Source organism: Bos grunniens, chromosome 14 (genome assembly GCF_055505025.1).
Source record: "Bos grunniens cultivar Pamir isolate PY7600 chromosome 14, Bosgru_T2T1.0, whole genome shotgun sequence".
Taxonomy (NCBI): domain Eukaryota; kingdom Metazoa; phylum Chordata; class Mammalia; order Artiodactyla; family Bovidae; genus Bos; species Bos grunniens.
The window spans coordinates 80531038-80554465 of NC_141178.1; the positions used below are offsets into that span (position 1 = coordinate 80531038).

At 48.7% G+C, this 23428-nt stretch overlaps 1 protein-coding gene and 1 long non-coding RNA gene across 51 annotated transcripts in view; one reads left to right on the plus strand and one right to left on the minus strand.

Moving 5' to 3' along the window:
• The window catches only part of PTK2 (protein tyrosine kinase 2), a 192950-nt gene that overhangs the window by 6328 nt on the left and 163194 nt on the right, over positions 1-23428 (minus strand). For 35 of the 50 annotated variants that reach the window (XM_086337504.1, XM_086337498.1, XM_086337485.1 and 32 more), the window contains 7 exons: positions 17434-17545; positions 14667-14753; positions 13080-13217; positions 12225-12356; positions 5890-5952; positions 3312-3351; positions 2882-2988 (listed from right to left, as the gene is read on the minus strand). In XM_086337504.1, coding sequence (XP_086193630.1) covers positions 2882-2988; positions 3312-3351; positions 5890-5952; positions 12225-12356; positions 13080-13217; positions 14667-14753; positions 17434-17545 — 679 coding nt within the window. Of the gene's footprint in view, positions 1-2881; positions 2989-3311; positions 3352-5889; positions 5953-12224; positions 12357-13079; positions 13218-14666; positions 14754-17433; positions 17546-17708; positions 18296-23428 lie in introns of those variants that run through there. The other 15 variants (XM_086337508.1, XM_086337493.1, XM_086337491.1 and 12 more) reach the window with 2 other exon arrangements.
• On the plus strand, positions 17542-20979 carry LOC147359727 (uncharacterized). The gene is made up of 2 exons (XR_015141165.1): positions 17542-17721; positions 19935-20979. It is a non-coding gene; the product is annotated as an uncharacterized LOC147359727 (long non-coding RNA).

A 23428-nucleotide genomic window follows, 5' to 3' on the forward strand; every position in this document is an offset into this window, starting at 1 on the left:
CGCAGACACCATGTGCTTACCCTCCATGGCTATTGTCGAACGGAAGGTGAGGACAAGTTAAAGGAATTTGTCAGAGAGAGGGAAAAAAGAAAAACAGTATTAATAAAGGCAGCAGACAAAACCCCCATAAAAACACACGAGCAGAACAAGAGGAGCAGGTTTCCGCCTGTTGCTTGGCTCGCGGGCGAGCCAAGCGCAGCCGCCGGGCGGTCTGTTCAGGGCACCCGCGTACTCAGTAGGGGCCTGCCATGCACCATGCTTGCTTTCATGAATAAATGAGGAAAACAACATGCAAAGCCCGAGCGTGACAATCCGGCAGCCGTGCAAGGATCCACAGAATTGGGGGTCTTCTATAAAGAAAGAGGCGTATCTATGCTGTGTTCACACAACACTGCCCGCTGGACTCCTGAGGTTCAGGAGGAACGGCACACCCTCAGTCCCTGAGCGCCCCCGACACCCGACATCCTCGGAAACAGGCTTCGACCCAGCCGTCCCGCTGTGACAGAGATGCCCGACTGGGGGCTGTATTTAAAGATACCAGGAGCTTCATTTAAAAACAAACGAACAAAAAATACCCCTCATTTGAACCAGTTCTTATGGCTGGGTTCTTCCTTTATTTTAAGTCTAGAAATTTTATTTAATGTTTTCTTTTCTCTATAGCTTTAGAGCTATTCTACTGTAATATGACCGACAAAGTTAACTGAGAGAAATATGGATTTCTTGACTTTTCTTTAGAACTGTCTGAATTCTGTACCCTTTGGTATAGAAATTCAGCAGAATCCTAAATTCTGAGGTCCAATCCTCCACGCTGTGTGCGCGGGAAAGGGGGAAGTTGTTAGTAACAGCATCACTTCCGAGAGCAGAAGCGTTGGCACTGAGATGCTGAATGTGGCGGGAGAGCCGGCTCAAAGGGCATCAATCAGGATGGAGAGGGGGGCTTCCTCAGGTGTGGCAGCCGGGGCTCCGACAAAGAACCACGACTGGACTCCTGGAGGAGAGGGCGGTCCGTCCTACTCTGTTCAAAGCTCGTTCCTTTGTGTTCATCCTTTGCCCAGCTCTTGTGAGGGCAGCACTGTCATCACACAGCCAGGGGCCACTCCCGGGGACCCTCCCACAGCACCAGCTTGCTTTGCAGACAGCTGACACTGGCCTCCTATTTTCTTGAGCTTGACCACTTGGAGGCCCCTGGAAGAAGGTTAGGACACACCACCAACCCACAGAGACACAGGTAATCCAACCACTCGCGGTGGGAGGGGTCGTCCTGGAAGACTTTGGTAATTCAGAGCCGAAATGTAAAGCCACCAAGCAGAAACTGAGACTGGTTTCTGGCTATTATTTGGATGAATACCAGGTAAAGGTAAGCATTTCTGTATTAAAGAGAGAGCTTCTTTCAGACTGGATTTGATAATAGAGATAAATAATTCACACTTATCAATCAGAGTGTATTTTAAGTAAGCACACTCTTTCCACAAAGACTTCTACTTGTTCAATATCCTATATATACCCTGTAACAAGGTTGTTTCCCCATTATATTTATTCATAATGTTAGTCCACATGTTAAAAATGAACACAGGTCAGAGGTCTAAGCTGGTGTCTGATCTACTTTTAAAGTTGGTTTTTCACTGCAATACAGGCCATTTTGAAATTTTCTTCTTTTGCTTATGAGAATGAAAAAATTTCCCTAACCCAATTTCTCTCTTCGTTTTTAAAATTTATATAAATAAACCACATCAGGAAAGGGTTTGTCCTTTTCTGCTCCTCTGTGCTGCTAGCGGAGTTATGGGCCCGGAGGCCTGGCAGCTGGGGAAGCCAAGCCCCAGGCCGTCCCCAGGACCAGCACTCTGGTTTCTGGGAGCTGGTGACCTGTCCTTGGACAGGGGTGCCTCTGGGCCCATGCTAACCTCCACACTGCCCCTGCAGGGGCCAGGATGGTCCGAGAGAGCAGCCTCTAGGCTGCAGGCAGATGCGCGCCTGGACATGACGTTTTCTCTGCCTGGACAACCTCTCTGACTCTCCTGCCTCTATGAGGAAATCAGCCCCTTGGCTTCTGGTGTAAACCTGGAGAGGCAGCACACAGCATGTGGATGGAAAGTCAGGTCTGCAGCTAAATGCTGGGTCAGCTATAGGGAGGCTGTACCTTTGAAATGCCCTTTAACCTCTGGGAACCGGGGTGTCTCACGTGAAAGCTGAGAAAAACGGTAAGACCACCGATCCCGTGAGGCTGATGTGAGCTTTAAACTACACAGGACAAGTTCTGCCACAGCAGCTGGCACTCAATAAATGGTGGTTGTCAATGAAACACAGCTTATCAGGATTGATCACAGCTACTGGGTTCTAATATGTACCTTTTTCTAGGCACCATGAAGAAGGAAAAAATACCAGTCAACATACCACCTTGATTTTAGAGATATATTCTGAGAGATAACTGACCTAATGGGGAGTGGAGGTGCCCCTCCGCTTGAGCGGGCACACAGCAGGCAGCTGCAGCCGCAGCACACGCTGCTGGGCATACACAGTTGCGGTCCCGGTCGGGGAAGGATCGAAACCCACACCCCACTCCCCCGCCGCCCCAAGCCACGTGGACGGACTTGGAGACACTGTGCCTGCTCAAGGTCTCGCGTCCCCCAGGTGTCTGGCTCAACTCCTCTGTACCATCAGAAGGTATCCTAGCACTTTACCTCAAAGAAACATCCTGTCTGATAAGAAAACACTCTTGAGATAGGGTCTGACTGAGGCCCTGGACTATCACGTGAGAGAACACAGGAAAAGAGTTCCCAGTAAGGCTGGTCCTGACTCCGAGCGGGGTCTGGAGCTGATGGAGGAGCCCCCCACCCCACCGCACATCACTGCAGGGTCGGCACCTGGGATGAAAGCTGCTCACCTTGACGCCCTCGTTGTAACTGTCCCCAGGGCTGCCGAGGCTGGCCAGGCTGCCCAGGTGCCCGGGGGCTCCGGGACGCGGCGGCTTCTTTGGTGGTGCTGCAGGATCTGGTAAAGGAATGAGCCCCATTGAGTAACGTCCGTTAATGGAAAGGATGGAAACGACTCCCAAATAAACGGAGTTATTACAACAGGCGCTAGTCTGAGAGAGGGCCCCCTGCAGGGGTGGGGGTGGGGTGTTTCTGGCGCATTAGAGCTGTAACTCCTGTTTTCCAGTACTTCAGGCGTGGGCTGAATTTGGTAAACATCACACATGCTGTGGTCTGCAGCGGGAGAAGCATGAACACATCACGAGGCATTCCAAAGCTAAGAAACTACACTCCCTTCAAATTACACAAACTGTGTGATGCACAATCCATTTTTTAACTTACCTGGTTTGCCCACAGGCTGATATATGTGCTGGTTTCCAGTCTGTGGGGAAAAAAGACACGGGGTCAGTGCAGTAGGGTGCTGCGCCACAAGGCAACAGCCGCCCCGTCCAGGACGCCTGAGCTAAACACTGGGTTCAAAGGCTAACGAGACGGTTGTACCTAACATCCAGGGGGTGTGGGGTCAAGGTGGTCACAATTTCAGCATTTCTTTAAAGAAATTATATCCACAGACGTCTCCAGTTGGCCTACAGGAGTGTGAAATCTGTGTCTGCATCTGGATGCACGGCCCCCCGCGCCCCACCCCATCACAAGAAGGGGAGCTATTGGGGACAGCAACGAGAAGAGGTTTCACAGCACTGGGACATCTATGTTGTCACTATCGCCTGAAGGAACTGGGGTGACACGCCCTCTGCTCTGCACTAGCCAGAGGCCAAGCCAGGAAGCCAGACCACCCCAGGCAGGCGCACAGACAACCAGCCCTCGTCTAGACCGCTGTGCCTACAGCTGCGATCAGAGCCACCTATCCTAGGCTGACTGAATGAAAAGAAGTATGTTCAGAACCCTACCCTACTTTTGAAGAGAGACTTGCCTTGGTTACTCTAAAACAATAAACTGGCTACGATACAAGTATTTTAAGGTGCTTTCCTTTTTACTGAGCAGAGACCCACTTCTTTAAAACACAAGGATCAGGAGACAGCACACAGAGCCACAACTGCTCCTCACCCAGGACCGCAGCAGCTCCCGCCAGGTCACTGAACACTCCGTTTTGAAGATGACCTGATCACAGTATGGGGCTTTATTTCAGGGTACTCTGTTCTATTCCACTGACCTACGTGTCTGTCTTTGTGCCAGGACCTTACTGTTTTGATTACTGCAGCTTTGCAGTATAGTCTGAAGCCAAGAAGGTGCTTCCTTCAGCTCTGTTCTTCCCCAAGGCTGTTTTGGCTACTCAGGGTCATTTGTGTTTCCATACATGTTTTAAATGTATCTGTCCTGGGTCTGCTAACAACGCCATTAGTGTCTTGACAGGGGCTGCACTGGTCGTTTTAGCCGCATCACTTCTTCCAGTCCAAACCCACAGCGGGTCTTTTCAGCCATTTGTATTGTCTTCAGTTTCTTCCATCAGCATCCTAGTGTTCAAAGTACACGTCTTTTGTCTCCTTACGTTAAGTTTATCCCTAGGTATCTTATTCTTTTTGATGTGGTGGTAAATGGGATTATTTCCCTAATTTTTCTTTCAGATAGTTCATTCTTAGTGTATAGAAATGCAACAGATTTCTCTATGTTAATTTTGTATCCTGTAACTCTACTGAATTCATTGATGAGTTCTAATAGCTTTCTGGTGGCATTTTTAGGATTTTCTGTGTATAGTATCATGTCATCTGCAAACAGTGACAGTTTTACTGACCTGAATTCCTTTTATTCCTTTTTCCTGTCTGGTTGCTGTGGCTAGGACTTCCAATACTATGTTGAATAAATGTGAGGAAAGTAAGCATCCTCGTCGTGTTTCTGATCTTAGAGAAAAATGCTTTCAGATGTGTGTCATCTTTTCAACATAAGGAAGGAGCCCTGTGTGTGGAGATGTTAAATGGGGGACTGTGTGATTTTGCACATGTGGACTAAAGAACCCCAACATTCTGTCCGTAGAGCCCACTGTGTGTGTGTGTGTGTGTGTGTGTGTGTGTGTGTGTATGAACACCAAACACTCTGTAGAGCCCAGTGTGTGTGTGTGCGTGTGCACACGTGTGTGTGATGGGAGAGGCCAAACCCTCACATGCTGGTGACTGGCCACATCTTCCAGGGGCCAGGTATTAGGGGAGCTGGATTTTATAGCACAGACTAGGGAAAACTATGCATTCTCCAGCTGGCTGACAACCTGGTCTCATGTATGTATGTTTTTACATATGTATGCACACATGTGTGTATGTATGTAGGCAGGCATGTGTCTAGAAATGAAGTGGTTTATATATACCCAAAAGCCTTATTAGGGTGGAAATTTATCTCCTTAATTCCATTACCCAGCAAGTGGCAGTTTCCCTTTTTTACTGGGAATTTAAGTTTTTTCTTTTATTATTATTTTTCTCTTAATTTATTTTAACCAGATATCCATTGATGGAAATCCTAATAAAATAATTTTAACTACTCTCCCCTAAAGAACAGGGAATATTTCTAGCAGGCTTTAAATGTATTTAGAATAATAAGAAGCTAGGTCTTCAAAGAGAATTTCAGGCATTTTCTCCTACAACATCCAGGAGAAAAATTTCCTGATTGAACAAATTTTCTCTGACTGTGGAAACTTTTATAAAACACGAAATAAGAGTATACAAATTTGGCCAGATGACAACTTGTAGTAACAGTTAACGTGTGCACGTATTTCAGTATTTCAGCTTACTACTGAAAAGACTGTGTTAGTGATGGGGAGAAATTCTGTGTACTGTATTTTTAATAACCTTGGCTGGAATGCCGGTTTCAGTTACGGAACGAGTCACTGTGTTCTGTATGACAAATACTAAAAAGCGTGGACACCCCAAGACACAAAGAGGTCCCAGTCCTGACAAGGATGCAGGCAGCTGCTTACCAGGCCCTGAGGACCTCCGTCCTCCCTGTCGATGCTGCCTCGAGAGAGCCGCACGTCAGGTTTCTGGAGAAACAAAAGCAAACCACACAGTTTCATTTTCGGCTTGAAAACCACTGATGTACTTCTGTACTAAGCGTCTTGAAGAGTTGAAAGTTCCAGAGTTTCAGAAAGACTCTCAAAGCCCATGGGTGACAAGTGCAAGTCAGTGGGCCCAGCAGAGCCCCCTTCTCTGCACGTGTGCACAGCTAACAGAACTGGCCTGCGCCCTGCCCCACGTGACACACGAAGATGTGGGCCTCACCTCTCTTCCTAGCAGCACGCTTTCTTTCCTGAGAAACCCCTGCCCCGGGAGCAGGCACCGATGACGTCTTCCTGGCAGGTGGAGGCTTATTCCTATTTGGCTGTCTTGCCAAACCAGCAAATGGTCCGGTGATGGGTACCCCCCACCGCATGGTGCACCCAGAATTCGAAACCAGACAGAGGAATCTCGACTTAGTAAGAGTGGGTGAATGTCACTAACAGAAGACTAAACAAAGTAGGCCACACGCTGTGAGGGTGTGGGGCCTGGTGGGTTTCCTCCTCACGGAAACAACGCCGCGCAGTGGCCCCAGCCTGCCCCACCACGGTGCGGGTTTCACGCAGCCCACAGGCAGACACGCCGACACCTGCCCTCTGTGCCAGACACACTGGCCGAAGCCCATCTCAAGGTACGTTCCCCTTGCCCTCTCCAGGCTGACCACTCATTTCTTGGTCTCCGTCAGTGCACCGTCTCTTTCAGAAACCCTGTATTTGGCAGAGATGACACAGGAAAAACGACTCTTGTAAAGGAAAGAACGTCCTGATGAGGGCCAGGTGCTGAGGACACTAGCCACAGGCGCCTGTTAGAGGTGGTGACAGAGAGATGAGCTTGGTCTCTCGCTTTACTTAGATGTGTTTTCAAAAGTGAAACCATGTCATATAATTCCGTAGCCTTCATATGACATCACACAGCGGAAACTGGCAAACATGGGAAATGTTGCACAGTATTCCAGAGTGTGAATGTTGTCACACACAGAACAAGGTGGAAGCAGCCTGGGTGCTGGCACTAGCCATCTGATGTACAAATTCACTCTCAAAGGAAAAAAAGTACTCAAGCTCCACTGTCCTCAGAGTAGAAAATGCCACCAAAGCAGAGCAATGTATGTATGTAGGGTGTGGGACTTGGGTCAGGCCCCTGCGCTCTCGAGCTGTGAGACCTGGGCCTCAACCTCTTCATCTGTAACACGGGTAGTAGGTGACACCACTCGCTGCATACCACCCCAATCCTCGTCAAGATTAAGCGAGGTAGTGCTGGCAAAGCACTGAGACCGCCACGTATGTGTGAAGCACAATAAAACAGCTCACCTGCTGTTTGCTGAACATTTGGGCCGTTTTCAAAATTTCACGTGCATGAACAGGCTCTGGGTGAACAGCTCTGTGTACAAACCTTTGACTAAATTCCTGAGCACTTCCTGGGCACATGTTTCTGACAGCTGAGTTACTGAGCCACAGGGTTTGAACATGCGAAAAGCAGAATGTGTCAGCCACCAGGTTGCATCTCTGTCCCGCGCCTGCCTCTGTCCATGAGGCCCTGTGCCCCAGCACCGCTGGACTTCACTGAAAACCCGCGGCCAGTCAACAAGCGAAGTGCCACCTGTTGGGACTCCCCCGCCCCTTCCCTACATGGCACAACGCCTGCTTCTTCTCACCACACAGGTGCTAAGCTGCCATGGACAAGGGGCTTCACTTCTCCTGATCCAGTTCACCTGTATGATTATTACAAGGACTAAGTAAGTGTCTGGCACAGAAATGGTTTTTCCAGTAGTCATGTATGGATGTGAGAGTTGAACTACAATGAAACCTGAGCACTGACGAATTGATGCTTTTGAGAGTCCCTTGGACTGCAAAGAGATTCAACCAGTCAATCTTAAAGGAAATCAGTCCTGAATATTCATTGGAAGGACTGATGTTGAAGCTGAAACCCCAATACTTTAGCCACCTGATGTGAAGAAGTGACTCCTTGGAAAAGACCCCGATGCTGGGAAAGATTGAAGGCAGGAGGAGAAGGGGACGACAGAGCATGAGATGGTTGGATGGCATCACCGACTTGATGGACATCAGTCTGAGCAAGCTCTGGGAGTTGGTGATGGACAGGGAAGCCTGGTGTGCTGCAGTCCATGGGGATGCAAGAGTTGGACACAACTGAACGAACTGGCACAGAAATGGGCACATATGAGATGTTTAGCAAATATGTGCTGAAGGAAGGCTTCCAACTTGAAGTCCTCTCCCCGTGCACCACCCTGTCTTCAGACCTGGACCATGGAGGAAACACGGAGGGCTGTGTCCTGGGTGGGAGCAGAGTCCCGTCTGGGACTCTGTGACCCCGTCCTGATGCTTATCTTTCACTCCCGCTAGCTGACTCTGCCACGAGGGGGAAAACAGCTCCAACATTCATTTCCTTTCTCAGAACACAAAGCAGCTTTTATATACTCAAAACGTTCTCATTTTAAAGTTAAAACCCTGCCTTCAGCACAGCCCTGCATTAGAGAATGACCGTGCACACAGCAAGCAAAACAAACAGGGAGCAAAGCTTTTCTCTTTGAAAGCAGCACCCAAGAGGAAAGCAGGACCGCCCAGCGCGCTGAGGCTCTGATCAAGGCTGCTGGCTCTCTCCTGCCAGTTTGCAGGACAGCTTCCACCGCCGTGGAGCCATCTCAGAAACTGCACAGGCTGCATGACATCAGAGAAGGAGGTGGGGACATGCCACCAAGATTCCACTGTAGGTCGCGGCCCTGTGCTCTAGGCAAGAGCCTGCCACCCTGACAAATGTGTGCCAACAGAGGGGGAGGGACCTGAGGGATGCGCGACTCTCCAAAGTGCTCGATAAAAAGTCACCTCACACAACGAGGTAGGGCCTAAAATTGGATGCTTCCATAAACAGCTGCTGATTCTGATCTATTAGAAAAGAATCTGGGAATCACTACTGACAAAGCAATGTTAAGTTTTCAAAGAAGAAGGTGACTCCTCCACCAGGATGCAAGCTGACCCCGGAACGGCATGGCAGCTCTGCACCCGGCACAGACCGAGGACCAGGGTGGGTCAGAACAGACTTGTTGGTACCAGGGCGTTATGAGACAGAAGCAAGAGGACGAGCATCTTCGGAAATTTCTACAGCAATCTAAATAGTAATTTTTGGGTCTTTTGGAGCTCAAAATAAAACTTTCTGTATCTTTAAAAAATTTTCCTTTTTTCTAGTAACTGCTTTTTATTTCACTAGAGTATCAGGTCTATAATGGTTTAGAAAAAAAAAAAAAAAGGTTGGGAGCGGCCTGCAGGTATTCTGGTTGAGGTGCACAGTCCAGACTCTCAGCAGCACCGCCTCCCAGCTGATAGAGAGAAAAGCCCTTGGAGAGATTAACGGTGTACTTCCCCCCGCTCCACTGTTCACAGGTTACATGCTTAATCCTCAATTCCACCCAACAGAAAAGTGCCCTTTACAGAGGACATTGTAGCTACTTCACAGATGAATACGTTAAAGCGTAAAGCGGTAAACAGCTATGTGGGTCACAACAACTGGGACTCTCAGCCCTCATCCGGCTGACCCCGAGTCTAGGCTCCTGCGCTCAGTGTGCCCTTGCCCCGGAACGCTCTGCAGCTGCTAGGCCGGCCCTGCACGCCTCCCCGGCTCCGTCCTCTCTGCCACAATCGGGGGCTGACCTGGGGGGTAGGCCCGGACGGCAGGAAGGATGGAGGGCCCCGGGCGGTCACCCACTGGTGGCCACCAGCAGACTCTGAGTCAGAGAAGGACAGGATCAGAGCCAAGTTTTAGAAACATCACCACGGCTGGGGCAGGAGACACAGCTGGGAGGGGACAGGACTGCAGAGGGGCCAGGCGTGGCATTCATTCCCCCACCTCCTCACCTTGCTCCCCGGTCGGTGGGGCTGCGCCTCGCCCACCAGTCACCCAGGCTGACGACTTGCTTGCTCTCAGCTCCCCCGCCCCTACCCCGCTACCTGACCCAGAGCTGATGCGGCGGCGGTTAGGCAACTTGTCTCATGGCACCAACACTGTTTTGATCTTGAAACCGTAACAATGACAATGATAAACCATTCTTGCTTATGAAGATCAACAGGAAACTCTAATGAAACATCACAAACAAGATAAACCAGGACCTTAAAAGGATGTCAACCATGACTTACTGGGGACTCCTCTCTGGAATGTGATTCCAGCATAAAACCAAGCAAAATGCTTCACACACTTCATCATGTTAAACCTTTTAAAAGGTTTTTAAAAGTTATTTTTTGAAATACAAAGCCAACATTATATTATAGACGTTAACTTTAAAAATAAAAGCAAGAAAAGCAGGCAAGGACTTATTTAACACCAAAGTTGGCAACAGATGCTTCAGGCAATATGAGATACATAAGATAGAAAATAAAGGGAAAAAATGTTTTTAAAAAGTGACAATGGTGCATTCAGACAGCCCAAGGAAGTCAGTCAAAAAGATTTCATGTGATAAATATTGTTATATACAAGGTAACTTCCTAAAACTCAATGCATATTCATATACAAAAATAATAACTAAGAATGACTCAGATGGTAAAGATCTGCCTGCAATGCAGGAAACCTAGGTTCGATCCCTGGGTCGGGAAGATCCCCTCAAGGAAATGGCAACCCGCTCCAGTATTCTCACCTGGAAAATCCCACGGACAGAGGAGCCTGGCGGGCTACAGTCCATGGGGTCACAAGAGTCGGACACGACTGAGTGACTAAAACAACAGTCAGTGAGAATGAGACACCAAGCTGCCAGTGAGGGGAACTCTGAATGAACAGGCAGTGATTTAGCAAGGCAAGAGCTGGACTTAGAGGAGATTCCGAGGCTGTATGGGAGGAATGAGGGTCAGGAACAAACGGCGCAAGTGTCATGAGTTCAGGGGACCAGGACACCACGCCTGTCACAGGACGCGGCACTGACTGGAGCCCTGTGGCGCAGGTTACACGGCTCACTAATGTGTCTTGAACATGAGTTGGAGGCTACTGGACTGACAGAAAAGCTCTACGTACGGAGAGGAGGGTATGCGGACTTACACATTTACCAAAACTCATCCAACTGTACACCTAGGATCTGCATGTCTGTGGTATGTAAAATCTCAGTTAGAAGGAACAGACCCAACAGCTGACAGCCGGCAGAGTCTCCACTCTTGATTCCGGACACCTGCCATCACTCAGACAGTGGAGCTGGGCTTAGGCATCCAGCTTCCCCACAGACCAGCTCTTCACGAGGCTGAGCACGCCTCCTGGGCCTGTCCGCCTTGAAACCCCAATCTGTGTGCGCCTGGGCACCACATGCACCCAGCTCCACACAGTGCCCCCGGCTACCCCGGCTCAGAGCAGCTCACAGCCTTGGCCTTCCTCAGCCCCCAGGAGCAACCACAGACCAGACACCGGTACTGCAATACATTCAGCTTAATCTGGAGAGTTTGTGACAGTCACTTTTAAAATACAAATCAATGAGGGCAAATAGGCTATCTGTCTTATAAACAACTGGCTGTTGATTTAAGTGTTTCTGTGCCTGAAGGACTCCCAGAGTCCTGAACACGGCTGTATCCCCCTCATCGATGGTGTCCTGTCCCTCAGCACAGAGGGTGATGAGAGGCCCCAGGGGATGTTTACGGCCCAGGGGACCAGCCCTGGACCCCCGGATGTGGGGCTGTGTGAAGGCTCCCCGAGTCCTGCTCCATCCAGCCATCCTTCTCTTCCGCTACTTCGGGAAGGAGGGCTGACAGGGGAGGGCTTGGGAGACTGAGGCCCCCGTGACACACAGAGACTGCTGTCACCACTCCTCTGTCCCCAGGGACTTCTGAGGCGCTGCTGGCAAGAGCTGTCCCAGGAAGACGCTTCCTGCCAGGAACCCCAGAGGTGTGTGGGCGGAGGGCTGTGCCCCTCAGACCGTGAACTCGAGGACCCAGGAAGGCAAGCCTGGGGCCTGCCCGTCTAGCCACCGGCCTGCAGTGGCGAGAGGCAGTGTCTTGTGTGCAAGCGGCCGCTTTAGCGGGAGTCGTTTCTGTGTGAGCATGGCAGCCATGCAAAGCCACAGAAACGGTTCTATGTCTGAGCCCGCAATGCCACTGCTGATGTCCTAGAAATATACCCGGAAAAAGTCAGTTGGGAAAAGCAAACAAGCAAACAACCCACTACTACAAGTCTGAGGGCACCAACGCTCCTGCTCTGGACAAGATGGACCCTCCTGCCATCTGGCGGGACAGCGGGTGCCCCGGGGCTCGAGGAGTGGAAGCATCGCGCGTGCGTCAGTTACCAGAAACCTCTCCTCCTTCTCCAGCCAGCGCTGGTCCTCCTCCATCTCCTGCTGCTGCCGGATCAGCCGCTCCTCCATCAGGTGTGTGGGCAGCGCCTGCCCGAGGCCGCGCAGATCCAGCGCCGCCGAGTCCTGGGGGTGAGGGAGGGGCGGTGAGGAGGGTCACTCTCAGGCGTCCACGTACGGTGCTCTTACTTTTTCTCTGTATGTCTTTCCAAAAAAAATTAAGCAGAGCAGCAAGGGTGGGGGAAATAGGCTCTCATGCTCTGCTTGTGGGAGCCGCTTTTCCTTGGGCTTCAGGTTAACGTGGCTGACGCAACTTTAACAGGTATACAACTGTTCTCTTGCAGGGATATATTTTAAAGAAGTAATCCAAGATGTGTGCACAGAACGCTTCATTAAATAGAGCAAAAAAAGTGGAAACGATCTGGAAGTAAAACAGTGGGAGGAGGGTTAAACGTGACACACGCATGTTATGAGTGTAAGGCATGTTTACTCCAAGGGAAAGAACATGAACAGCAGACAGCTACAGACGTTCTTGGGATTTAAAGAAGTGTTTTTTAACACTACAGGAGTGGTTCTTGGTTTCACCAGGAAAACTTAGTAAAAATTAACATGGGTGGCTGAGCTGGAGGCTCTGTCTGTCCACTGGCCTCATGTAGGGCTCTGTTTTTTCAAATGAATGGACTAATGATGGTAGCATCTCTTTATTTTTTAGTTAAAAAGATTCACAGACCCAGAGAACATCTGATCTTAGAATCATCTAAACCGAGAAATCTTAGGATTCAGAATGAAAGGTGCCTTGGGTACAGCCTCATCAATTAACAAGGCAAAGCCCAAGGACGTCCAATTTACCTCCACGCTGGGCTGCCACATGGATATCTCCTGTGGTCTGTGATTCCACGAATCTGTTTGGTCCAAGAGAGATGCCTGACCTGGGTAGATGCTGCCAGCCATGGCTGTGACTCCATGTGGGCCAGGGTAGCCAGAGACCTGCGGATGAGCGAAGCGGCTAGGTCACGCTCTGACACAGTGTGGCTTCTGCATGGTCCGGCTTCCAGGTGACAGGAAGTAACCAAGACTGCAGAGGACAGTGTGGCAGCGGAGAAACGGCTCCCCAAAGGCCTGATGTCCAAGGCCTGATCCCTGGGACCTGTCAACACCTTACTCGGCAAAGGGATCGCACAGACGTGATTATAAGTCAGGACTCCTTTCGGGGAGGTTGCTCTGGACTACCCCAGTGGACCCAAGGAGATCATAAGGTCCCTAAAATGCAAGTGGGAAGCAGAAGGGAAAAGAAAAGGGGGTGTGACTACTGAAGAATGGTCAGGGAGATACTGGGGTTTGGATGATGGAAGAAGGGGGGTCTTGAGTCAGAAGTGCAGGTACCTCTAAAAGCCAGTAAAGCAAGGAAATGGACTCTCAACTATGGCCTCAAGAAAGGTCATCTGTTAGCTTAGACAGCCAGTGCAAATGTACACTAGGAAAGCACACATTCTCTACTTTGCACACTTCTTACAATGCTGAGCGCAGACCATCCTCGGATGCAGAAGCAACAGGAGGCCAGAAACACGGCTAAGCTGTCGCTCTATAGGCCCCTTCCTGCCCAGCTCACCGTGATGCCCCCAGCGAAGAAGAAACAAGACCCCCGCAGGCCTGTCCTCTCATGAACCAGGGCAGGTGGTGGGAGAGACACGGCTGCACAGGCTGACAGTGATGGCGCAGGCAGAGAAAGAGTGTTTAGTTGGATGTGGAGAAAAACAGCAAGGCAGAAGGAAGTAGGAGGCGTTTCTCTGTACGGTTCTCGCTCAGTCAAAAGAAGGAGAGAGAAAGGAATCTCTCTCCTTTTGCTTCCCTAACTCATCAGGCTGCTTCTGGATGGCAGGACTGTCAGCAACTTTTTAATGAGATAAAGTGCAGTCAAGTCTGCATTTCCAAACATCAATACACCCTTCAGTGAAGATCTCTAGGTGCTGATTTATATCAAAATTCCATACTGATGACACTCAGTAAACTTTTAAATAACTTATATAGACAGCTCTCACAGTTTATTTGAATATTTTAATCAAAAAATATTTTACTAAACATGAAATGCTATTATCAGTTACTATGTTTCAGTCAGAAGGGATATATTACTGCCAGAGAACTTTTAGGAATTTTCACAACAAAGAGATTTCAAACCATCTAAGGCAGTTTTTCTATATAACTCCTAACCACGTGCAAGGATCAAATGGCAAAGGATCAAGGCAAAAAGGCCTGCGGGAAATGCCTTATCACTGTTCTTATCAAGGTGAGGAAACCTGGCGCTTGGCAGAGAATTGTTCATCTGTTTGATGACAAAGATATACGTGTCAACCTATCAACATCAGCGTGTATAGCGTACTCCCCACTCTGAATGTGAAGAACGAAAGAATGCAGCTGGCACCTGGCGTGGACGCATACCTGGTAGTGATTGGTCTGTACCGTGTGCTGCGGGCTGGGGTAGAATCCTTCACTGGACCTCGGACTGGGGTAACCAGGTCTGCTGGGCTGTGGACAGATCAACAGAGCATCATATGAATAGTGTTCTGATTGTTTTGGTGAATCTGCCTTTTGTTAAAAAGAACAGAAAAGAACAATTTTATATAAGAGCTTAGTTGGAAAGAATGACATAGGGTGTGAAGACATTTCATTGGGGGTAACAGTCTTCTCAACAAATAATGCTGGACATCAGGATACCACATGTGAAAATGAAGCTGGATCCTATCTACACAACATACACAGAAATTCATTCTAATGGATCATATCTCTAAACCTAAGAGCTAAAACGATAAAACTCTTCAAAAAAGAAGGCTCAGGAGTAAATCTTTGTGACCCTAAAGTGAAAGTCGCTAATCACGAGGCTTTGTGACCCCATGGACTAAACAGTCCATGGAATTCTCCAGGCCAGAATACTGGAGTGAGTAGCCTTTCCCTTCTCCAGGGGATCTTCCCAACCCAGGGACTGAACGCAGGTCTCCTGTGTTGCAGGTGGATTCTTTACCAACTGAGCCACAAGGGAAGCCCTTTGTGACCCCGGGTTAGGCAATGGACACCAAAAGCTAGTCAACAAATGAAAAAAAGATAAATTGAACTTGGTCAGAATTAAGAACTTTCGCATTATAAATAACGAGGTTAAAAAAGTGAAAAGACAACTCATGAATGGAAGAAAGCTTGTGGGATCTTAGTTCTCTGACCAGGGATTGAACACGCCAGGTCCTAACCACTGGATTGCCAGGGAATTCCCATAGAGTAGTTTTTTAATCTTTTTGAGCCACACAGTAACTGGACCACTTAGGTTCACTGTGTAGGGGGACCTAGTCATGAACAAACACAAGGGAAGGGGTAAGTCCACACAATAGAATAAATTTTCATCAACAGCAAACAGGCAGTGGGGCAGTCTGCTGACCCGTGTTAAAGGCTAGAACAATTTCCGATTACAGAAAAGAGCCTCAAAATATACACTTTGAAAATGTCCTAAAGAAAGAAATGTGAGGCTATTTAAAATTTTAAGCTGGCTTCACCTTTATTCTGTAATACAAGGAAGCCAAACTGCCTCCACCTCTGCCCAAGAACTTATTTACTAGCCGAGCTTTCAAAACTCAAGTCACGTGAAAATTATTAAAAATCACAGAGATTGAGATACAAAATCATGTTTAGGTGGAAAAGGTTCTTCAATTCTGTGAGTTTTCGGGGACTGCTGTATTGTTTGTGCTCATCACCATCCACACAGAGTTCCTCACACTTCTGGAACCAAAACACGTGCTGAGAACACACAATCTCATCTGGTCGTCACGACACCCCTAAGAGGCAGGGAACACTAGTACCCCCACTTCACAGATGAAGAGAGTGAGGCCGGGAACAAGCAGGGAACCTGCTCGGTCATCTGAGCCACTGGTGAGTAGATCCACTTGATTTCTGGGCCTGAGAAATGAACTCCGAGGCTCTCCAGTGCCGAACCATTCCACAGCTGTGGCTGAGAAAACAGGCAAACCTCTATACATGCAGGAGGCCTGTGGAGGCCGCAGGAGCTGGGGTTTATAGCTTTCTGGTGGGTACCTGTTGTTGCTAAATGAGGAGAGACAGAAATTTTCTGGTCTCGTCACTAACTGCCTCAGAGGGACCCCTCAGAATAAAGCATGTGGCCCTCCTTCCCTGGGCCTCAGTTCTCCCACTGCTGGAGGAAGCCCGACTACAGAACCCTTCACCTCTAAAGTTCTGAAGAACTTGGTCAATAGCCTGCATTCACTGTAAATGTGTAATAATATTTCCTGTTACACAGTTTAAAACAATGACCAAGAAAAAAAATAGGTACAATATTTACTAGCACATTGTGTTAAAACAGATTTCTGAACACTTTTCAAAAAGGGAATGAACTGTCAGAGTTCTTTTAATATATTTTTAGCTCATCAAATGTCAAATAGCAGTTCGCCATTAACTGCAAAAAAGCCTTTTATGTATACTGTCCAGAAAATGATCTGAGCTGTATTATTCTCTGCAAACAAGCTGGTGTGTGAAAACACCATTCTGTCCACGGCAAAAGGAGGACAAAAAATCCTGACCTGAGGGGAACGATCGAGGGCCTCCCAGCCCCAGCATGGCTGTGCAGCGCGAAGGTCTGGTCACCGGCTGCAGGCCGGGAGGATGGAGGACAGGGCCGGGATGCTGCTGACCGACCTCAACAAGCGGATGCAACGCGCTGCCTGCTCCACAGACAACCCAGCTGCTGGCCACAGGCGAGAAAAGGGCAGAAAATGTGCTCCAGGTTCTCAGCAGAAGAAAACCAAACCCCAAGGGACAAGGTCAGGTGGAAGCAGACTCCTCTCAAAACAAAGCAAACTGCAAAGCATTTACGGCTTAGGTCCCCAACTTCTGCAAAGAGAAACCCCTGAGCCAGGCATGCTCACTTCAGCCTGACGATGAGGGCGGGGGGCGGGTGGTCAGGGAGCTGGGAGGTCACATCTAATCCAATCATCCGTGGCTTCAAACAGCTGGAGGCTGCAGCACAGATTAGGAAAATGAGTGCACAGGAGGGTGGTACTCAGAGAAGCAAATAAGAAACCAAAGTTGCAGTGCTGACCCTTAGAATAACCTGCTGTTTGGTTTTCTCCACAGATAGCATGCAGCTGCCTACACCAAACCCTCAAGAGTCAGCAGGAGGAATGCCAAGGTGGGGTGGGGGCCTCGCTACCTTGGGCGGCGCTTCGTCGGACCCTCCAGAGTCCCAGGACGCGGTGACCTGCCTTCTGGACTCCATCCTCATGCGCTCTTCTTGCTGGACCTTCTCTTCCTCCAGGATTGTGCTGGGGAGACAACACAGGGTATGAGGGAGCTGCTGCTAGGAGCTGAACACTCGGGACCCGCCCTGCCGCCAGGAGCCCCAATGAGAAAGGGAGAGAGGATCGGGTTTCCAGCTTCCCAGAAGGACTCCAGAGAAGCCTGGATGCAAAGGGCAGGTCCGCTTACAGCCACAGCCCAGGTAAGGAAGGACAGCTGGCTGGGAAGGGAGAAGCTGAAAAACCAGAGCGGAGCCAGGATGGACGGTCTAGACGTCCAGCTCCCTTCAGCGGGACTGCTTCCCTGAGCAAGCCCCACGGAGGCACCACATCAGCGCTGTAGGAGACACGCCCCAAACGGCCCGGACGACCTTCCTGCCAGCTTTCACTTTAACCAGCACTTCGTCTCGTCAGGAAGAAAGGAAACTCTTCTGAAATTCCTTCTGCCTTTGCACACGCAGCTCAGCACCGGGTCTCGCGGCTGCTCACCCGCCAGGCAGCTCAGGGCTCGGAGCCCAGGCGCCGGCCCCCCACCCGCACCCCACCACCCCGGCCCCGGGCGGCAGGGACCTCGGTCCTCCGGGCGCAGACAGCGGCCCCCACCAGCCACCCTGCAGCTGCATATGGAGGCTGCTTCAGCCCCAGCCTCCCAGGGAGGCGTCCGTGAGAGGGTGAGATCAGCTGCCCCAGAGCCTCCCCTTCTAATCTGGGAATCGCTCGCCTGTTTGCAGAAGAGGCTCTGGCTGCCCTGCCCGAGGTGAGGGCAGGCTGCTTCTCACGCAGCTACAGCAGGAGAAGATGCACAATCCATCTCCCGACCGCCCTGAGTCAGCAAGCCCTCACTACACATGGGAGGTTTTTTTTTTTTAAAGGGAAGGGAATGTTTTCCTCAATGACCACATCAGCACTTAGAGAAAAGCGAAATTTAGTCAGAAGAGCTCATCCCCTCTTCAAAATATGATTTCGGTTTCCTTCCCACTCCATGTAGACGATCGTGGCTGAGAAAACAACACTAAACTTTTAAACGACAGGGCAGGACCGGTGGCACCCTCGAGGCCGCTGTGCCCGAGAGCCAAGACCGTGGGGACCTGGCTAAGATCCCACGATTCACGGGTCAAAATGTGCCGTGTATACCTGTCTGAGAGGCTGTGGCCCCTGCTGCACTGAGAACTCCCCGTTCCCACGCGCCCAGAATGAGCACAGACCCTGGATCACACTGTTGCAGTGATGACGGGACGGTGGGCACTGAAGCCGGCACGGGCCGAGTGTGCGCGCGGGCCACCGAGGAAGACGGTGCGCCTCAGGCCCACGCCTCACAGGGGACACGGGCATGCCAACGGGAGCAGGGGTCCACCGGCATGAGAGAGTGCCCCCTCCGATCACGAGCACCCTGCTCTCAATCACTTGACCCTCAAAATAAGTAACAGACTCCAAATCAGAATTTCCAAAATTTCTGTAGTTTTAAACAGCTGAAAAGTCCCAAAAATCCAAACAAAAAAATCAAGCAAAAAATAAAAGCAAACCAAACTGTCCTTATTTCTAACTTCCTCAAATTGTTAAAATAAGGCAAGCTGTGAGAAGGCCAAGTGTGACATATTTTTAAAGGCAATGGGAACTCTACTTCAAACAGCCCCATGAAGGCACTCTACGTCTGTCTTCTGGACTGGGTCACCGTGACCTGAAGCTGACTGCCCCCCACAAACACCTCCAAATGGGTCGTGGGAGGCCCTTGCCGTCGGGAGACCCCTCGGGCCCCCCCTACCCCGACCCTTGCACCCACACTCACGGTGCCCCTCTTCTCTGACCCACTGACTCCCTTCTGAGTCCTCCTTCTCAATCCTTCACCACCTGCTACACTGGACAGGAACGCAGGGTAACCAGGCGGCCTCGTAACCAAGATAACATGTCAAAGTGTTTCTGAGAAGAAGTAATTTGTTGCTTAGAGCAGCTCAGAACATAAATAACTCATAAAGAATCTGGTTTTACAAGGGAAAGACTCTTCCATAGATGGAGTAAGAGTGCCCATGAAGACATTTCTGAGCTTTTCTCTTTACAGTCGCTGCGGAACCCAGAGCAAAAAAACTGGAATGCGCACAGTGTCAAGGAGGTCAAATTTAAACATATTTTCCCAAACTACAAATATTTTTAGTAGCAATACATTCCATTTGAGAGCTTTTAGCTGCCTAATGTGAACTGGCAAGGAGCCCACATGGTTCTTCCTGGGACGGTGGTTTCTAAGTCTCAAACCCGCCGAGAGATAAAGCAATAGAAGATAGTAAGACTTCTCATTTAACAAACATTAGAGCATGTGATAATCATTCTTTGTTTTATCCACGAGCCTTATCTAGGAAGAGAATTGGGAAGAGAGGGAAAAAACTATTTAACGTGAGTTTTGTTTTTACTTTCCTCACTTTAGGAAAAAAAAGTCAAACCAGTCGCCGGCTCAGAGTAAAAGGACGTGAACATGTGAAAGCACGCTCTGACTCCCGGCAGCACCCGTGCGAGCCTGGCCTCCCAGGCTCCGCAAGCTGCCGTGGAGCGCTTTCCCAGGATGTGACTTCACGTCTAAGGTATTTTCATGGAGAGCAAGAAAGAGGTCTGACAGCTACTTCGTTCCCACCACGAAGCGGAGATACTAAAGCAAATCTCCAGCGCGAGCTTTCGAGTGGACAGGGTGACCGGTCCTGAGGGGGGACCAGCTGCTCCCACCATCCCAGCAGAAGGGACAGAGCTGGGAGCTGGGTAACCACAGGCAGCCAGGGCATCTCAACTTGTGTCCTCGTACATAAAGAACAACGACGCTGCCCATCCCATTCACTGTTAGGATGGAGAGATAAAGCAGGGGAAGGAAGCCAGTAGGGCATTTCAGTAAATGCTATCTAGTTCTGTATTTTTACATGCCTTGTTTTTTTTTTTTTTTTAATCTATTTCATTTCTACAGTGTTCTTCCTGATAGCGATTACACTGCTATTCTTTCCTTTGAAACCACATTTCTTCTATGCTTAAATAACTTAAAGAAAAAAAAAAAAAGATCGCACTTTGATCACCTAAACATAATGATTTTATGATGACATCACAAAATTTGCTTTGGATAGAAAATCAGTCTGGATTCATAGCTACTTAGGCTAATCTGGAAAATACCCAGAGAAAGAGCACCAAGAAACCGAAGGGGAAAAAAAAAAAAGCCAAGAGGGAAATGGCTTGTTTTAGCAAGTTCATGGGAATACCAGTTTTGAAACATGATCTCTTATAATTACCCAACACTGCCTCACCACAAAGGAATGGAATTGACCTTTCAACAAGCACTCCCCCCACCCCCGCCTGGGGATCTTTGCAGAAAACAAGTCTGGAGGCCTGAGACGAGGCTGGAATTGTGGGATGGTGTCTCTGCAGCCACAGTAACCTCTGCAGCACGGGGTTCTCCTCTCCTTCTCTTATAAACACACACAGCAGACCCAGCATCTCGTTTCACGAACACAAAATCTGCATTTCGCTCTACTTACTACGAGCCTCAAACTTCAGGAAGTTATGCACTTCTGCTTGGCTACTGTGTCACACGTCTCAAAATTTTTAAAAGTTATTTCTACTAGAAATCTTACTTTAAAATGGTAACCTCTCTGGTATTTTGGGCAAGTTGGAGAAGCTCCTACGTGACCCCTCCTCTTGCAGAGACTAGGTCAGAAGAGAGAACCTAGACAACACCTAGGACCTGAGACAGCACTGAGCAGTCAGGTCTGGGGGGAGGGACGCTAGGAGGAAAGAATGGCACCGGGTGAGGCCCATGATGATGGCCACTGGCCAAAGAACCGGCAGCCATCCTAGTGGTTTGAAGAACCAGAGGACTGAGTTTGGGTCACCACAGCTGGTGGAAAATGAGGGGGGAAATGCCAGGAAGAAGACAGCCAGGGAGGGGGTACTTCAAATTCTGAGTATAAATTCTGCCTGAATCACTTGCTGACCCTTGTACCATGCACATATAGGGCAGGCTCCAGGCGGCCCAGCTGAGACTGAACTCAGCGGAACTGAGACTGGAGCTCATAGAATGGAGAGAGCTTGCAATTGAGACCTGCCTAGTTAGCTGCCTGCTAAGTCAACCAACCAACCGGTCTTCAGAGGAATGACACTGAATCCGGAGTTGCCACAACTTATCAGCCACAAGTCCAGGGCATAATCTAAAACCACGTGATACACAAACACACACTAAAATGTAACCCAGTCCAAGAGGAAAAGAAATCTAAAGGAAGCTGACTCCAATGGTGACTCAGAAATTGTAATTAGCAAGCAAGGACTTCAAAGAGCTGTTATTTTCAAGGACATATAGGAAAATTCGTTCATAGTTAATGAAAAGATAGGAAATGTCAACAGAGAAATAGAAACTATAAAAAAGAGTCAAATGAGAATTTCATAACGAAAACCAGAATATCTGAAATAAAATCTCCATGGGACCGGATGATCAGTAGGATGGAGATGAGAGGAGAGTCAGGGAGACTAAGGATAAATATATCAACAAAATTTATCCAGTCTGAGGGACTTAGAGAAAGACTGGGGGAAAAGAGAGAAAGAACAGAGTCTCTGGACTCTGTTGAAGGACGCTATCAAAAGATTTAACATACACAGAATGAAAGTTTTAAAAGTAGAGAGAAAATGGAACAGAAAAAAACAGCTGAAGAAATGACACATTTACAGACTCAAGAGGTTCAGTGAAGCCCAAATACAGTGAATAAACCCCACCCACGCACATCCTAGTTATAAACTGGTGAAAACCAAAAATAAAGAGCAGATCATGGAAGCAGCCAGAAAAAAAATGACACATGACATAAGTTGAAGAATAATTTGAAAGACCAGTGACTTCTCCTTGGAAGATAGTGAAAGAAAGCTTTAAGGTGGTGAAAGGAAAAAAAAAAAGGAAAAATGCCATCGGTTCAGAGTTCTGTATACAGTGAAATGAACCTCAATTCATTTTCAGATTAAAAAAAAAAAACCACCACCCCAAATTAACCAACAGGTTCATACCACAAGAAATGCTAAAGAAGTTCTTCGATAGATAATTCAAGAAAGGTCTTTAGGGAAGAACAAAGAGCACTGTTTGGAGTTAAATATAAGATTTCCCCCTTCAGTTCAGTTCAGTTACTCAGTCGTGTCTGACTCTTTGCGACCCCATGAATTGCAGCACGCCAGGCCTTCCTGTCCATCACCAACTCCCAGAGTTCACTCAAACTCACGTCCATCGAGTCGGTGATGCCATCCAGCCATCTCATCCTCTGTCGTCCCCTTCTCCTCCTGCCCACAATGAATCAACTCTTCGCATGAGGTGGCCAAAGTATTGGAGTTTCAGCTTTAGCATCAGTCCTTCCAGTGAACACCCAGGACTGATCTCCTTTAGGATGGACTGGTGGATTTCCTTGCAGTCCAAGGGACTCTCAAGAGTCTTCTCCAACACCACAGTTCAAAAGCATCAATACCACAGTTCAAAAGCATCAATTCCTCAGTGCTCAGCTTTCTTCACAGTCCAACTCTCACATCCATACATGACTACTGGAAAAACCATAGCCTTGACTAGATGGACCTTTGTTGGCAATGTCTCTGCTTTTGAATATGCTATCTAGGTTGGTCATAACTTTCCTTCCAAGGAGTAAGCGTCTTTTAATTTCATGGCTGCAGTCACTGTCTGCAGTGATTTTGGAGCCCCCAAAAATAAAGTCTAACACTGTTTCCACTGTTTCCCCATCTATTTCCCATGAAGTGATGGGACCAGATGCCATGATATTCGTTTTCTGAATTCATTTCTTTGAGCCAACTTTTTCAGTCTCCTCTTTCACTTTCATCAAAAGGCTTTTTAGTTCCTCTTCACTCGATTTCCCCCTTACTTTCCTTGAAATGCTATTTAAAACACAAAGTGGAATCTTATGA